Source organism: Lipophrys pholis (genome assembly GCF_963383615.2).
Source record: "Lipophrys pholis genome assembly, chromosome: 5".
NCBI lineage: Eukaryota > Metazoa > Chordata > Actinopteri > Blenniiformes > Blenniidae > Lipophrys > Lipophrys pholis.
The window spans coordinates 19761379-19780180 of record NC_137628.1 but is presented as its reverse complement, the minus strand read 5'-3'; the positions used below and the strand labels follow the sequence as shown (position 1 = coordinate 19780180).

Here is an 18802-nt window from a genome sequence, read left to right as displayed (position 1 = left end):
AAAGAGACTGCTAAAGGTCAAATAAGATGAAAAGCACAACAGCGCTGACTTTTAAAGCACTGACTAAGCTGTGTTGGGGTGCGGTTACCTGAGTGGGCTGGTGGGTCGTAGCTGGGAGGAAGCAGGTAAGGGGTCATCTAAAAACGTCTGGTCCTGGCTGATGTTGACAACACCAACAGAGAGGCTCTCACTCCCCTCACTGTTTCCCCTCTGAGTTCTTGCCTTGTTGCTTCCCTGCAAAGAACAAACATTTAAGTTATGCACTTGGCTTGAACATGCAAACTATCATCTGAGATGCTTTTTAATGCAACATTATAGGTTAAATCCTTATTTCTGTGCTCAAAATGTTTCAAATTTGTATTTTAGGCAATGGCTGTTCATTTTATGGTCAAAGCAATAGAGTTTGAGAGCATTTGTGGCATGCACAAAGGCATAACCCCTGAATGGATATCTGTGAAATGTGAAATACTGATGAAAAAAAATCCCAAATACTGTACATGAAACAAATTATGTCTTTTTCTAAAATACAATAAATGATAAATTGCAGTGCATTAACATTTAAAATAAAGCTGACTGTTAATGTGCTTAAGTTACTGTGCTCTTCAACACATCTGAAATGATGCATCTATATTGTCTGGAGACAAATTCTGCTCACGGCTTTATACAAGTGCAAGCGTGTGGGAACATGCATATAAACACCGATAACAATAGAATTGTTACCTTCCAGATCCCCTCAAGGGACTCTGTGAGCGATCGCTTGGCTCGGCTCTTGAACTGCTCGAGTCGTTGTCGACCGCTACTCTGCTGTTGCGTCTCCGCGGGTGCAAGAGCTGCAATCTCACACACCTACGTGCATACAGACAAGGTTTAAAACAACGAAGATCTGTCGGTCAGTCGGTGCGGCATGACAACTTTTTCTGTTAATGGAAGTGAATCGTTTTTGAATTAGTGTCCGTCGTAAAAACCATTGCTGCTAAAGAATGAATTCAAAACAGCACTCACAACAAAATATAGAAAAAAAAGAGAGCGTCTGTGTTCTTAGGCGTTCATAAAGTACCTGCTTGATGTTTCCAGGCACACTGTGCTGGTGGCGTTTCTGTTGCTCCTCATACAGTTTCCTCAAAGAGGCCATCACCAACTCATTCTCTTCTTGATCACTCTTTGGACGAGCCCTCTGGACACACAAGAACAAGTCTGATTTAGAAAATCACAGAAAAACGTTTATTTTTTATTGAAGGTCATCAATCTGCTGTTTAAAACCGTGACTGTGTTGAAAATGATGGATGCACTGCCTTTTTAACAAAAAGCAATCAAACAGTTTCTATGTGCCTATTGTAAGAGTAGGATTTCCAGACCTTTCTCACTGAATCAGTTAAAATTGTTAATGGCTGCTGATCAGTATATAAACATAGTAATAATGATTTTAACTTTATATATATCTCTACTAAGTGCTCTATTATAAAATGTCTGCAACCGCAATTTTCAGAGACACACATGGAGATATGTAAATGACATGTATTAATATACTAAAACACACACATTTGATTTGTGTGTCTTCGTAAAATATAATTACTATGTATAATTAATAAACATAATTTACCCCCATTCACTTATTTTTTATCATGATTTCACAAAAATAAGGAAAACACAAAGGGGAAAAGACATACTTTAACCTCCAGGTTACCCCCTGCTGCTGCAAAATCACACCGACAACCACTGACAAACACATTCTGCTGTCAGTGTCGTGTTGCAGTTCAGCAATGCCACCAGTAGATGTCAGCCAAGTCATACAAGTATGTACTAGTGCTGCTCATAAATCTGACCGGCTCATTTTGACTTCTGCAGTTGAGAACTTGAGCAGAATTCCCACCTTGCCCTTCAAATAACAAATATAACAGCAGTGTTACCATCGCATTTTCAAACACTGACGCCTGGTCCTCATTGTCAAGGGTGGCCAAGTGTCTCTGTAGCTCCAGTTTGGTTTTGGACGAGTGCAGACCTGAAAATGATTCAACAACAAACATCAATTTATCTATTTGTACCTTTGGAACAAAGCTATTTCTCAAGTATCATGTTTGTCACAACTAAGTTAAGACAGAAGCTTGGTAGTAAATACCTAAAAATGTTTAATATTTTTGTGAGATTTCGAGGGTCGAGAAAAAGACATGCTTACAGCAATATAGCGTATACATCTCACTATACAATAAGCATGAATCATCAACATTACTTGTTCGCTCAGTGTAAGTGCAGCGTCACACATTGTAAATCTGAAAATACTGAGTTTGATCATTCCTGTCGTAGGTTTTGTACACGAGTTGAGAAACAGTCTCCGACCTTCTATCCTCTCACACAATCGGTGGAGCTGTTGCATGGGGCAGCTGTCGCACTGCTCGCTCTGGGTCTTTGCGTTCTGCTGCAAGGCTGCCACGGAAAACGCCTGCTTCAGGGTCAGCATAATTTCATCCACCTACAACAGCAAAATAAATAGACATTCTTCCTCACAAGATATCCTACATCATATAATGAACATGGATTCAAATAAATGTCCACACATACAGTATTCTTCATTGACAGGGTGCTGCTTGAGTAAAGTCAAACTAGAACTTCTGTTGTTGGAAAAACATGAAAAAAACAAAAAACCCTGTATGACACACAAACATGTCTGTCCATCCAGTCGGTCAGTCAAGGTTATTAATCAGATAAAATCCATTTGGTGTGTCATAGCTCAGGGGAACTCTGAGTCAGAAACCTTACCATGTAAAGCTGCATTTAAGTTTCAACAACAGAAAAGGTCTCTGGTGACATCTGCTTCATATGTTGTGGCAATCAAATGTAAATGAAGTAAACTTATGAGGTGTTAAATTATTACTCAGTCGACTTATCAAATATGAACATTGAGTGGGAAGCACTAATGGAAATATCACAAAACTGATCACAGGGAACACAACATGGTCCACTGTACACCATGTTCACAATAATATTGGCCCAAAGTTTGTTTAGAGTCTGTTGTATAAACAGGCAAGTGAACTGTGTTAGGCAGCAGAAACAGGGAATCCGTCTCACCAGTGATTCATCAGTACACTGGAAGACATAACACACAAAGTGGCAGTTTCCCCCTTCCACTGTCTCCCTGCAAATGAAGCCGAAATGATCCACATGACGAATTCCCTGAAAAAAAACAAAAAAAAACAACAGGCATTAAATTCACACACAAACTGACACCGCATATCACTTTTGCAAAGAAAGCTGTGCTTCATACCTGTGAGCAGAAGGAGATTTCCCTGAAACTCTTTTCAATGGCCACTTTTTTAGTGTCTGGACTCACTAAGTAGATCTGAGACCTGCCCACCTAAAACACAGACAAATCATTCAACAGCAATAATGTGATGGTTTGCTCATGGAACTGTCAAGCACAGGGCGACAGAGCTCGGCAGGACACTTGACACTGTGTCCTTTACATCGAATGGGTGAGTTGTCATGCAGCACAGCCTCGTCACTTTTCCAACACCGGACTACCACCCCGACTGACAGACAATCACCACCACACATGAATATCTACAGGAAATTTACAATCGCCAATGCATAGAATATTTGCCATTAAAAATGAACTCAGACTCTGGATTAACAGCCAGTGAGGAGCTCACATGGTGTTTAAATAGCACAACAGGAAGCACACAAATATGCTTTCAGTTCTTCCTTTTGAGAAATGAGGTGATTTTATTACTCCTTCTCTGAAGCCGTAAAAGATAAATCTAGAACATCTCTAACTTAGGGGACAGCCCCATTCATGTCATTTGGAGATCATGAATCAATGTCATTCCATGATCTAAAAAAAGAGACTTAGGAGTTGTCTAGAAGCAAGCAATCCTTTGTTTTTGAAAATTACAGATATGGGTTAACAGAAAAGTTGTCAATCTGTGTAGTTTGTCAAAACGATCATTTCTGCTGTTTCTGTGTTAAACTGAACAAAAAGTGATGACGTCATTCAGGCAGCCAGGGTGTATCATCAACTTGTGGTACAGGTACTGAGCTCCCTCTAGTGGTATAAGGGCGCAATTTAGTTTTTTATAAACTCTTTTTGAAAATAAAATACAATTATTGAAAGAGTAGAAAACTTAGAATGAAAGTAATGTCTACATAAGTAATACGTTCATAGCTAATAGCATAAGCCTCCGCTACTGTATGTTCAGCTCAGCCATAACAGTAAAGAGCTCGTATTTTCTCAGGTGGTACACTCTGAAAAGGTTGAGAACCACTGCTCCAACCAAGTAGGAATCTGCTGACAGGGACAGCTCCAGGCCCTGGTGGTTCCTGTGCCAATGATAACAATTTCCTGCCTGTAGTTCAAACAGGAAATTTACTGTCACCAAGAGGTCAGGTCAAGGTCAACATGAGGAGTATGACATGGCTTATTTTGAGATGCAGTCAGCATTTATCCCTGCTGAGTCAATATTAAATCTCTTTTTTTAATTTTTATCATTTGCCCTTGATGGGCAACGGAGAACTTAAAACACATGTTTTTGCTCTCAAAGATAGAGAAGATCATGGGCTGTGAGTCACTTAGACCGCAGGGTATTTATCTGACCTTTCTGTGGATTTAAATAAGTTTTTCAAATGTACTGAAATGAAAATTTTTTTAATGTGACAGGGTATGATTTGAACTGTAAGTAAATATCAGTGTGGCCCGAGATGAGACAAACAAATCCCCAAAAACAAATGTTGTTTCTTAGACATACAACTACACTAAATCCATCTTTGACTGGTATGTACAAATAAAAAGACTACAAATTGTCTCCAACTGTAGCTTTAGTTAATTCAGAGTGTTAATTGTTGTAATACTATTGTTAGAAATTCTTTATTATTGTGGACCAAAAAAAAAAAGGGGGGGGGGGGTTGAAGCCTTTCTCTGAGGAGTTTTGCATGTTATTCCTGGGTCTCTTTGGGTTTCCTATAAGTACACTAGTTTTTTTCCACAATTCAAGGACAAGCTTACTCGGTTAAATTGACACTAAATTCGCAGTTGGAGTGACTGAGTGATTGTATGCATTAAGCCGTGTGATGGACAAGAGAAATGTCAAGGTTACAGGGCCAATCATGCAGAATTGGTTAGGATAAGCTCCAGTTTCCCACAAAAAGAGTTTGGACAACATCGATATGGAAAATGGATGGGTTAACTAATGGATGGATGGGTATTGGAATGTGACATTTAGAGTGTGCGCATGTTCACTGGTGAAAATTACCGTAAACAGCATGGTTCTGTTCTCCTGCAGACTGGTGGGCTGCACTTGAGCAGAGCGGGCGACTGGATCCTTAGTGTTGGTGTTAGAAATCTCCGGTGACAAGCCATTTTCATCCAGGGCCTGGAGGCAGGGGAAGCTGGGGTCTCGTTTGAATAGACGTGCCCCCGGGGTGGGGCTCCTCGCCGCACCATCACCAACGGAACCATTTCCAAGCCCATTTGATTGGAAGGCCAATGCCCTCTTCAGCCCACCGGCCAACCCCCCGCCATTTCCTCCTTTAGCAGCTGTCCCTGAGCCATGAAGCTGGCTAAACTTCTCGATGCACTCGTCAATCAAGGCTGGCGGAGCCTTCTTGTGAGCGACACTCACACGGCCACAAAACAATACCTCAAACTTTTTGGCAAAGACTGTTGGGGACACAGCAGGGGCGGATGCAGAGGAGGATGTCGTGGCAGAGAGAGACGAAATACATGTGTCAGAGGCATCGCTGCCTCCAGAGCCTGAGCGAGTCTTGCTGGGGGCGACGCCGACGTCATTGTTGCGTGCAGAGCTTTTGCCAGCTTGCCTCAATGTACTGATGATCTCAGGGACCTGGAGAGAGAGCGGGGAAAGTGATAAGAGCTGCAGTAATCACTCATTTGGTAATTGCATGTCATTTGACCGGACAGTCTAGACTTATAATAATATTACTAATGGCTTGAGCAGAACATATGAGTGCTTAGCATCCATGTATAATATGATCACATCCCCCTGACTCCAAATAAGGTTAAACAACTCGAAACAATGGGCTGGTTGCCTGTACACAATGAAAGTGAAAGAAGAAATAAAACTGCATCAGATGATCTGTAAATTCACAACATTATGGGAAAGTCCTGACATTTTTCCACAAGTCTATATACATATCTTATTTCTGCCACACTACATACACTTTGGAATTGCTTTGTTTGAGCTGGAGTAGTTTAGTAGTTGGTACCATATATTTGAGTCCAGGTTAGACAAGAATGTTTGCATGTTCTCCATGTGTATGCATGGGTTTCTCGAGTACTCCAGTTTCTTACCGCAGTCCAAAAAAAAAAAAAAAAAAAAAAACATCTTAAAAGGCTGAGGTGACTCTCAACACATCAAATATCACAGCTCTGGTTCATAAAGAAAAGCAAAAAATAAAAAGCACTTGCAGGAAGCATGTACATATATTTTGATTTGATTTACTTTTTTTCATTATTATGATACAAAAATGAGAAATAGAAGACATAGCTCATAAGATACACTGCCCAGAAAGCTATTTTTTCATCTCCCAATATAGGAGCTACACCTCACGAGCTGCACTGCTCATAATGTGGGAAGTGTGTTATGAATTACTTGAACTGTGATTTCCTCTTGAGCTGAAAAGAAGCTGAATTCAGACCTTAAGTCTCAAAGCAGGTTTTGCCTTTTTTTTTTTTTTTTTTCCTTTCCTCATACCTCCTTTCTTTTTCACTGTCAAGCCTTATAAGATTTAGTTACCATTTTTTTTCTCAGTAATGTCTACTTTTACCTAATAAAAAACTATTTAAAGCAGAATGTTTACCACTATTCCTATTATGACATAGTGGTAATGTGCATTTTGGCTTTTTGCATGCCAGCTAAATACTTTCTGCCAACTGCTGGAAATGTGTGACTGACACATGGTCAGACAAGCTCAGCTGAAGTGGATCTAAACGGCACTGGTCTGCTTTCAGGATTACCACATGTTGATCTAGTCCAGATTTATATTATTTGGCATTTACACAAAAGCACTGGTATACATGTACGCACATCGGACAGCAAGCATGTTCAAGGACACATGAACGACCTACATCTTCCGGCAGTCCGACCAGTCATTTCATGCTGGAAAACTGAAACTAAACCTCGACAGATTCACCATTTTCTCACAGAGATCAGTTATCAGTGGCAACGTCTGAATCAATGTGATCTCTTAGTTCACTGAGAAACACTCCACGTTAGTTCCACATACAGCTATAGACCGAGACAACAGTCCATTTTCTGTGCTTTTTACATCTGTATTTCTGGACATCTCCTAGAAGCTTGTGTTAGTTCCGGCCATCGCCATGTTAGTCATCACGGACTTTGAAAATAGACGCGCAGAAGTATATTGGCAGAGACGTTTAGACAGTATGAAGCTCACGCATTTGTTTGCATGTGTAAGTAGCACATTAAAGATATTGGTGCTCCAAAGTCAATGTTACTGTCAAAAAGACTTACACTCTAAGCCCAATGACTTTAGAGTCCATGGTAGTTGATGTATACATGTAGAGTTTCAGACGGTGAGGTAGCGGTGAGTGACGAGTGCTTAACTGAAGCTTTAGGCAACAACCTCACGATGTTTATTAAAAAATAGAAATGGACTCTCGCTACATTGTGAGTAGGTTGACATTTTATTGCACCAGACTGTCATGGTCTATATAATTAATTAAAAACAAGTTAGGAGAGATACATTTGTAGAGGATCAAATTAAAAACTCTTAAAATCGATCTTCTGAGGGTGTGGTTAAGAAGAGAAGTAACTGGCAACAATACTTCAAAATCACGGTTCAACTTAAACGTAAAGAGTTTAGTGTAATCTGTCTCCGCTTTTTCAAAATTGGTATATCACTCAAGTAATACCTTTATTTAGACTTGTGTTAAGAGTCGTTTATGCACATATTTATGGAGCTTTAACTTCCTTTAATTGCACTGAGCCACTTTCATCTGTTGAGAGAAACAGCCCGTTTTTCAAAGTACATGAATACTTCTCTCACCTTATCCGTTATTTGCTGCTGGGGGATACATTGCTAAAAACAAACTTTATTAATTTTTAAGGCTTAAGCCGTGCTGGGATGTGCTTCTTTTAGTTTTCTGTTACACACAGATGCTGAGTATGAAAAAACAAACCTTTCCTGAGGGTTAAATTAGGACAGGCTGAAATAATGAACTGTAACTGTGGGCTGTTGTTAACACAGGTTTTTTTTTTCTGTATCCACTATTTCCATGATCAACACTGAGGATTGCCATGACTATTAAAAGGGGCTGACACATTGTAGGGACCAGGAAAAGTGATGCACAGACATATAAGCAGAATCTGAACTATAGCAATAGAAGACGAAGCACATTGTTTGTAATAAAAATGTCAAAATGCACAGCATTGGAGACTGGGAATCAGTTTGATGGTGAACAGAGTTTAAATGACTTTAAGGAAGCAGCTTCTGAAATGTGCAATACATTAGTTTTTTTGAATGAATGATTTCTTTTTTCCATGCAATTTGATTAACAGTAAAAATATCCATCTGAGCAGGCATCTCATGAGAAGTGATGGTGCAATCTGATATAGTTGCCTCAATTGTCTCAGTACGCCATTCGTTAACAAGAGGTTATCCAAGCCAAACTTTTAACTTGGCAAACAAATCACAAGCAATTCACTTTTCTGCCTTAGGGAGCAGTTTTATGACAATTTCTGCTGAGAAAAAAAAAGTGCCATGACGTCTAAAAGTAAAACAAGCTGAAGAAAAAATTGGGTTTGCATGTATTAGTAATTTAGGTATTTCTTAAGTTCACTTAAGAGAAACAAAACACATGGACAACAACTAAGAACATAGAACCAACTACTCATGAGCCCAAATGCTCTAACAAATCCATCTGTGGTAGCTCTGTAGCTCCTGTCCAAGTATTGTATCGTGTTTTTAATGGATAGGAATACATGTTAAGAGCATTTTGTGACAAGATACAACAGGCAAATTGAAGAGTGGACAGTGAGGACATGAGGTTTGGACACAACAATGTTATTGAATATGGCTGATATAGGTAATTGATGATGGTACATGTTTGTTGTCATAGATTGGATAATGTGTGAGTGTATGAGTCGCTAACTGCAATGGCTGCAGCAGAGTTAATGGTATTTTCATTAAAAGCGGTGTGTGTGTGTGTGTGTGTGTGTGTGTGTGTGTGTGTGTGTGTGTGTGTGTGTGTGTGTGTGTAGGAAGTGAGGGGAGACTGAAAGAGTAGCGATTTTGTGGTATTATGGAAAATGTACCGTATTTTCACGACCAAAAGGCGCACCGTACTAAAAGGCGCAGTCTCAGTTATGTGTGCCATTACTGCATTTAACACACACATAAGGCGCACCTGCTTATAGGGCGCGGGTTCCATGCCCACACTTCCCCCTTTAACGTTCTCATGGTGTCCGCATTACAACAACACACGCACACAAGCATACAAGTGTGCGTATTTAAAAATAGAGCGGGAGCAAAACTGAGTTTGGTTGTGCTTTATTTAAGTATTGATTACAAAGTACTAACATTTTTTTTACCTGTAATCGTCATCAATCAAACCCATCGAACTCCTCGTCCTCTGTTTCTGAATTGAACAGCTGCGCTAAATCTCCATCAAACATACCAGGTTCATTTTCTTCACTGTCAGAGTCACTTTCCGTGCCGTGCGGCTCCTTGGAAATGATGCCGGCTTTTGCGAAAGCTCGAACAACAGTGCCAGCAGACACGCTAGCCCAAGCATCTACAATCCATTTGCAAATTGTGGCATAACTCGCCCGGCGCTGCCTTCCACTCTTAGTGAAACTGTGGTCTCCATCGGTCATCCATCGGTCATCCATCGGTCATCCATCGGTCATCCATCGGTCATCCATCGGTCATCCATCGGTCATCCATCGGTCATCCATCGCTCCCACGCCGCTCGCAGCCTTACTTTGAACGGCCGGTTCACACCGATGTCCAGCGGAAATGTTCAATTTTCATTTCTTCTGCTAGCGTTACTGCTTTTAGTCGAATGGTGACCGTCGAAACGCTTCTCCCACTCGTTCTTTGTGCGATGATCCACTGCTCGAGTCTTTCCTCCAACTCGGGCCACCTCGCCTTATGTCCGCGGAAACTCAGCTGCGTCTTCTTCACCTGTCGGAGCTCGTTTTCCAGCTTCCTCCACTTGCGAACCATCGATTCATTAATCTTAAATTCTCTCGCGGCTGCTCGATTTCCATGTTCCTCCGCGTAGCTGATTGCCTTCAGTTTAAACTGTGCTTCATAAGCGTGTCTCTTCGCCATTTTCAGGGTTGTTAAAACAACGATGTTCTGCATAACGCACATACCCGTTCATTTATATACAATCCACGCCCACACTTCCCCCTTTAACGTTCTCATGGTGTTCACTACTACGTCCGCTTTACAACAACAACACACACATAGGGCGCACTGCACCATAGGGCGCGCCGCACATTTTGAAGAAAATCTAAGACTTTTATGTGCGCCTTATAGTCGTGAAAATACGGTAATGCTATTTTTGGTTGGTATGAGACAAATGTGGGCCACATGGTCCAGTAAACACAGGAGAACACTGAGCCCTGTTACTCATTAATGGTCCAAACACAAGAACACTCAAAGACATGATCAACTGGTCAATCACATGATTGTATTGTCGATGCATTTCACTTATTATGGTGTTAACCTCAGTTTAATAACACATACTGATCAGGCTGATCGACTGTAACCGCAATTTATCTGTGAAGTCTGCATTGTTAACAGTCTGAGGAGTAAATTATCAGGGCTAAAATTGTTCAGCTGCAAATGCCTGACTTTTATCCTGACTACCCCCCTGCTAAAGATGACAACTGTCTAGTACAGTAGCAAAACATGACAAGGTTACAGAAAGATGAATTAGTTAAGAAATGCATTAGGTGGGCGGCGCTAGTTATCAACTATCCATCCATATCCGCCACTGCCATTTGACAAACAAAAGTCTATCTCTGCTGACATTGGAGGAAACACAGTGTACACACCTGGACAGGCTACTAGCCCATTACAGGGAAAAAACACTCAAAACAAATTCTAAACACATTGACAAAAACATGTTTACATTTTGAAATGAGACTCAGGTTCTAGGTGGAAAAGGAACCGACGCACAGGGAGAACATGTAGAATCCATACAGAAAGGACAGCAGATTCAAACAGGAAATTTCTAGCTGTGAGGTGAAAGTGTAAAACCCCTCCTCTCATTATTGTTGTCAACCAGAATAAAGTCATCTGCAACCCAGCAAAAATCGCTTCAATCCCACCAGATTCTTCTGGTTAAAAAACTGCTTATGTCAAGTCTGCAAGGTAGATAAGACGAAGCTCAGATTACTGATACACAAAGCAAACTTTGTTACTCCAACACTCTTCCGGCTTCATCTTCTGAGCAGCAGGGACATACTGTCCCGATGATTAGTTAGTTACCTTTTGCTGATCTCATGCAACACTCTGCAGCATCAGCACATTAGCAATGAAGACAGATACACAGAAAACTCTGCTCTTTCCAAAGGAAAATAGCTCAATTCATGTATTTAAGCAAGGTGTAGCTGTCAAGGCTCTCTATTGAAAAAGATTTAATACATCGATTCTGTGTTACTTGGACTTCCACAGCAATCTTTTTTTACAACTTCCTCCATATAATTAAACACAAACCCCAGCGACAAACAGGAACCAAAGTGTGATGAAGTAGGAACTGGGATGGCGTAGCACAAGTATCAATTCAATCAACCATACTCTTGAATTTTGGAACCGACTGCAGCGTGCTCTGGCAGAACGCTGCGCGTATACCCTGTGTAAGTCTTTAGTCCATCACAGGGCGAGCACAGAGACAGTCCACTAACACCTATGGGAAATTAAGAGTCACCAATTTTCTGAGAAAAGCCATGCATGGACAGGGAAACCATTCAAACCCAATACAAAAGGCCTCTCAACCTGGATCCAACCTCAATTTGAACTGAAGTGAAGTGAAAGTGCTTTCCACTCAACCACCGCAGCCCAAATATGAGTTTGCGATGCAAATTAATTCATGAATACTTTCTATAGCAGTTTAATGGATCATCCTAATAACGGTTACGGCTGTAGGTTTTTTTTACTCCCCGACAAACTTTCATACAAAAAAAAAAAAAAAGCTAACAAAAAACAGTCATGTAATGTGATAATTCAAGTTCAAACACAGTATGCATGTACAATGCTTCTGCTATTGTGAACCCAGTTCGCCGCACGACACTGGCAGTGTACCAGGACAATTACCAAAAAAGGAGGAAGCAAATGAGCGAAGCAGAAGCAGTGGCTGAGCCACGGCGCTGACGTCTCTACTGCGAGATGCCTGAGCAGCTACTAAATCGGCAGTCTCACAAACACTCACAGCCTGGTCCTGCTGCGTCTTGCCTTGGCATGAGCTCTGCCAACTCCCGTTCTCTTATCAAAACAATACCTGCCTCACTTTGCAACACATACTCGCCGGCTTCTGATCCGTGTGTCAGCCTAAAGCCCCATGCTGAGAGAATAGTTTTGATCCTTTGATTTTTCTTTTGTCAAAATGTGATAAAACATAAGTTCAATACTAGAAAGCTCCAAGGTCCTTGTATTCCACTTTCAAGGCTGTGACCACAGTTACTCAAATAGTCACTGAAGTACATTCCTGGGTTTCATGCCAACACCATAATGTTTAGGAATTCTGTTTGATGAACACAGTCGCCACAAAAGAGATTTAATGTTCGTGTCAGCATATCTGTCCTTCCATGTGATGAAAGGTGAAGACACTGAACCACAAGTTTCTCCAAAAGTTCCAAGGCTGTTTTATGGTCAAGCTATGGTTAATGCTTGGTTAAGTTCAGTGTGTGTGTGTGTGTGTGTGTGTGTGTGTGTGTGTGCATGCATGCAGAAGTTCAAAGAATTATTGACAATCATTCAGCATGTTTGGAAACATACCTTAAAATGCAACATCATTTCTTTTCATCTCAACTTATTTAATAATGTCAAAGTCTGTGCACACATCCCTGAAATCAATCCTCTTCACCGCCTCATGACTCCGCCTCCACCCTCTCATTGGTAATTACCAATTACCGTGATCAAACATTTGCTAAAGCTCCGGGAGAAACTATTATCATTGGAACAGGTTTTAATTGTCATCTTTTAAACGGGGATTTAAATGTATATCTCTTTCATTTGACCATTTGATTCTCCCATGAATTTAAAGAGAACTCCCTTTGCTTTCCTACACTGTTTCTTACTCTCCAATCTCTTGTCGCTTCTGTTTAATCATCCTGGTATGAGAATAGAGTCTGCTATTTGTCCACTGACAGACCGTCTCTGTGTTGCCACCCCCAAGCCTCCCTTTGCCCCGTTTTCTCTCCCTGCTACTTTCACGGTTCCGAATGTCTGAGACACTTGAATCAACAGATACATTTAATCCTTGCTCATCCCTCTCCGTCCTTCCTACGCTCTCTTTTGTGTCCTTCTGTGATAAAGAGCCATCAAGAGGAAGAGGAGGAGGAGAGTCGACTGTCTTCATTATACTGGTCTTGACTTTTCTAGCTGTATTTCAGCCCACCTACCCAGTTTCACTCCCACTGACTGATAATGGCATCAGCATTAAGACTTATCGCCCTCCTTAAGCGCCTCAAACAGTCACTCCCCTCTCACAAGTTTCTACGGGAAATATGCCTGTGTAAATACTTTTCACACAGAGACAAATCACAAACGGGCCGTCCTCCCGAGCACAATCTCAAACAGTTCATATCGTCTTGTTAATAGAAACAATCTGACTGGAAACTTTGATGATAAATGCTAAATGTAAAGAAAAGTCTGAATTTGCTGCGCGCAGCTTTTCAATGTGTAACCAGTCTGCACCGGTTGTTGGATAATACAAACAATTGGAATGAATCACACCAATCTGCGACAAATTCACTGACCTTTCACTATTTAAGCAACTCTACAAAGCATATAGCTTATTCATATACAATTGAAAAGAATATTTGTTGCTTTAAGGAACATGCACTCTTTTCATTCATTTCTGTGATCATGCAGAAAAAACAGCGACTACATTTCTTTGTACGTCACCACCGCCCGTCATCTAATCTTGGATTCGTTCTTCACATAACCATTTTCAGCCCCAAAACATCTTTCCTAGTCAGACTCCGTACAGAGAGCTAAAACATCTGATGTGTAGTTGTATAATGGGCGAGGGAAAGGGAGGCCGACAGAGGATTTGGTTGTCGGAGAGCAGCCTAAGCTAAAGACACACACAGCACACAGTATCTCTTACTCTGGAACGTTTACATGAGGCTGATCTCAGACAGGAAGGCAGTTGGACGCTGCCTCAGGCAGTGACCCACAGACTTGGCCTCTCACAGAGGAATAACACTGAAAAAGCTTGTGTTCCTAAACATGCCAGAGTTAAATAGGACTACTGTAGTATTGAGCTCTAAAAGAGGAAGTTACACAAGCACCGGCGGTAAACGAGAAGCTGCAGTTTGGTGCAATAAACAAAATAAACCCTTTTGGTGTTTTGCAAAAAGAGCAAAGAGCAAAGAGGTCAAACGTGGTGATAAAGTGAAGAGCAGAGTCAACTGGAAGATTTTTGAAAGTTGATAGCAATACCAGCAAATTCCCAACAGGAGCCAACATAACAAAACCGCAGAATCCATGAAATTCATAATAATTTCCATTAAAACTATATTACATTGTGTCCCCACAAAAACAGAATCCTGACATAAATTCAGCTTTATTTAAGTTATTTTAAGTTATAAATTTAGCCACTGGAGATGAGAAAACTTTGATTCAACTAAAAGGAAACTGGAGTTTCCAGTAGTAAAATCCCCCAGACACAGAGAGAAGATGTAAACTCCTCCAAATAAACCCTGTTCCAGGATCTATTCATCTTCTAATCGGGTCATTCATATTCGTACGAGATGATGTTGTGAAAGTGCAGCACCCAAAACTAATTCTATGGATGACCATGTTAGAAGAGTTGACATAATATGACATATATAATGCAAAATGAGTGCATTCAGTTCAACTATAAGGTAATTGTGTATTGAATGTGACAACCAGCGTCTGACTCAGAGATGCTACGTTTATCTCGTGTTATCCAGCTCAGGCCACTTCAAGATTTCTGAATTGATACAAAGTAATTGCAGTAGATGGATGTGTTGACATCTTCTGAATACAATATGTTCTGTACCGTGAAACTAAATTAAAGAAGATTACATTGAACAAAACTGCCCTCTGTTTTACAGAGTGTTTTCTGCAAAGCCCATGCTATTCATAAGGTTGAGGAACCCAGTGCAGATGTGTCCCGATACAAAAGGCACATCACTGATATGAAATTAAAAAAAATAAACATCGATGTTGAATAATTGACTCAAATTAAATTAACATCTGAAGCTCGCTTCTATAATGACCCGTGCAATGGGCACATGGGTGTAGGAACCTCCACCCCACCCATGGAAAAACTGACTCAAACAGCCTACGACTTCAAACTAACTATTGCGTATAAAGACGATCTTTCTGAATAGACTTCCCGTTCGTATATACCAGGTGGACGACTGTCAAAAGGACTAGAAAAGTCCCTGAAAATTTCAGTGACACACAACCCAGCCATAAAAAAAAAACCACAGCAGAAATTGGGCTGAAAGTCCCATTTCCCGTGGTCACGTGCACGAGTCTTGTGCCTGGTGGAACATGGCTCAGAGGAGATCAAAGTTCAGTTCATAAACACACACAGCCGACGAGATGCATCACTGACAGGGACAGGACAGTAGTAAACGGAGGGGGAAAGCCGAATGTTTCACCGAGATTGAAAATGATTTGCCACAAGGGCTCAGCACATTGAACTCACTATCGGGATTAAAGAGTCACATCATAACACACAAAGTGACCCGGACAAACTCTTTCAAAAGCCAAAAGGAAAAGCACAATGAAGGGGCTTGTTTCAAAGGCTCTGCTGAGTCAGAGGCAACTCTTCACTGAGATTAAATTAGGTCAGTGAGGCTGTGAGAAAGCCTCAATGTTTTTCACCCCAGAGGCCTCAAAGCGACGGTGGGCTGTCTTACATTAGGGCGAAAAACACGACAGGTGAGACAAGGAGCCATTGAATGAACAGAACTAAAGACGAATGGGAAAGCAGGTTGACGGCTAACAGACTTTCAGCTATTTAAACACAGGAAGGTGCCTCTGGTTTAATAGCGTGTTTTTACAACGGAGTACAAAGTGTGTCACATGAAAAGTGGAAATCAAATAAAATGCGGTATTGGAGATACACACACACAAGACCAGAACATTAGTTACATATATAGCGAAAAGAGAGAGAGAGAAAACAAAAAAGAGATTCAAAATCCAATCTACAAAAGTACATCTTGACAATTTTAGCCATCACTTTAGTCATTGATGTTATGGTAGTTTCCCGGGTGATAAGGTAACCTGTTGTGCTATCAGATAAGTTTTAAAGTAACTCTTCAAACAAGATATTCACAAATGGGTTTTTTTTCATATCAAACAATCTAATCATACAGATTAATACCATTTACAACCCAATTAGAATTTTGGTTTGAGTCCACTAATGATTACAAGGCATTCCACATATGTGGTTCAATTAAAAACCAGAGCATTCACACATTGCTATCCTCACTTATACTTTGCCGTCCGACTTTAATACAACTTAAGAAGCGGAGTGTGTGTGAAACCAGCCACAACAGACTGCTGCAGTAAAGGCTCAGGACAGATGGTGTGACTAATAGTGTGAAAAAATAACCTGCCTCCTGTTCCAGAAGTGAAGTCCTGGAATCACAACAATGACTGTGGAGGTGATGCCGCCATGATTCATTCACTCACACACTCAGTCTGGCTTGACTGAGACGCAGGATTTTCATGAAATCAGCTTTATGGAACCACCTTGGTGATGAGTAACCAGTAACACTGGAGAACCAACACCATCAATGTGAGCATGAAGAGATAAAAGTGATGCTCCACAGCGAGACCGGGCAGCTGGAGAGGAGGTAACATGATGATTATTCTATGGATTATTTGAATCCTTTAAATTGGATTGATATCGAGCTGATAAAAAATGTGAGGACACAGGTGAACAATGGACTTTAGGTCAAAGAAAAGACGTTAACTTCTCTATTAAGAAGTTTGAGCTCGTCAGTCCTCTCCCTCCACCTTCTTGCTTGATCTATAAGGAAATATGCCGCCTGCCCCCATTCAGTCCACAGCAAGAGGCTTCATCAGCACAAGTGGATTTTCTTGCAGCCTGATATCTACTTGTTTCTTGCTCTCTGTCCTGTACTTTTCTCTCTCACTATCCCTAAAGCCCCAACGAGTCAAGCCGAAAGCTGCCACCTCGCAGCCTCGTTCTGCAAAGTTTCTTCACAAGTGCGTCTTGTTGCTGCTTGCTCATGTGGAACTGCGGGTTCTTCCTCTGTAAAAGTGCCATGAGATGACCATGTTGTAATCACTGCTATCTGAAGAGCTGAACTGAGGGGGGCCGTGAATAGTTGTTCTGCACAAGTCGGTGGACAATAAGAACAATGGCCACCTCCAGAGGGTCCCGACTCTCCTGGGACTTGGTAGTTTTATAGTTGAGAGTCACCTGGAGTGGCAATCCAACTCCATCGTCTCTTCATACGAATGTCCGTGCACTCGCATTGTTTATGTTTATAGCATATTGTTCCCTGTGCGCATGTGTGTGTGGTTTCAATTCCATGAAAACTACATCGTTTTCTTTTGCGTTTAACGTTTCTGTGTCAACAGACACTGTTTGTAAAACGTTGCAGTGTGAACGCAAAACCTTTCGAAAATGAAGCGTTTTCACTTGAGATGTTGCCGTGTAAACAGGGCCTGAAAGAAGGATATTCTTCCTAGAACTGTATAAAGTGAAAATGCTACTGACAAACGAAAAAAAAAAAGTTCCTTTCATATTTTACTTCTGTATCCTAAACTTTTAATGTTTTATAAAATCAGTTTCTTCCCAATTCTATTTGAAGCAAACTTATCAAAGATAATACTTAAATCATTTTAGTTTGTATGAAATGAGAGTATGAATAACTATTTAGAAGCTCCTGTACAGATGTAGACGACACTAAATGTATTAAAGTACCAAAGTTACAACTAAACTTTTACACCAGCTACAATATTGACATGATCATCGTTATCCGATGGAAATACAAAATAATTGAGAATTTTCCAACACCACGATTCAGACAATTGTTTAAGAACTGAAGAAAAATCCCAATTAATTCATCAACAACTTGATTCGTGGTTTCATTTCACTCAGATCCAGTTCAGATGATTCTCTTCACTTACACCGTCAATGCAAACAGGCATGAAAACAAGCCTGCGGGTTCAAACATGCGGCTCAATAAAATGACATTAAACTCAACGAGGCTTCTCCTCTGAACAACAATAAGGCGTTAATAAACAGGTAACGACCGTTTTGCTGGAGTTGTTGAACTTGGCTAACAACAGGTTGCTCCGCTAACGTCTCTGTTCACGTTAGCTAAACGGACCAAACAAAACAAAACAAAACAAAATGTATAAAAAAAAAAAAAAAAAACACAGCTTCTAAAGTCCACTCACATCTTTCTGCTCCTGCTTGGTGTTGAACAGGTTCAACCGCTGGAACCGCGCTTTCATCCCATTCGCCATAAACTTGACAAAAGCCCGAATCTGAGCGGTTAAACGAGCTCCAGGCGACGCGCGACGCTCCGGTATCAGTTCATTGGGAAAGTTGTGCTCCTTGAAGCGGAGGAGGATC

General features: G+C 40.9%; 1 protein-coding gene across 1 annotated transcript in view; it reads right to left on the bottom strand.

Annotated features, from left to right (window-relative positions):
* The window catches only part of tbc1d1 (TBC1 (tre-2/USP6, BUB2, cdc16) domain family, member 1), a 40216-nt gene extending 21414 nt beyond the window's left edge, over nucleotides 1-18802 (bottom strand). The window contains exons 1-9 of the mRNA XM_080463024.1: nucleotides 18625-18802; nucleotides 5241-5831; nucleotides 3260-3349; nucleotides 3064-3168; nucleotides 2335-2467; nucleotides 1908-1999; nucleotides 1058-1174; nucleotides 721-846; nucleotides 89-234 (exon numbers count right to left, since the gene is read on the bottom strand). Of these exons, the coding sequence (XP_080319150.1) occupies nucleotides 89-234; nucleotides 721-846; nucleotides 1058-1174; nucleotides 1908-1999; nucleotides 2335-2467; nucleotides 3064-3168; nucleotides 3260-3349; nucleotides 5241-5831; nucleotides 18625-18693 (1469 nt within the window). The 5' untranslated portion in view covers nucleotides 18694-18802. The remainder of the gene's footprint in view (nucleotides 1-88; nucleotides 235-720; nucleotides 847-1057; nucleotides 1175-1907; nucleotides 2000-2334; nucleotides 2468-3063; nucleotides 3169-3259; nucleotides 3350-5240; nucleotides 5832-18624) is intronic.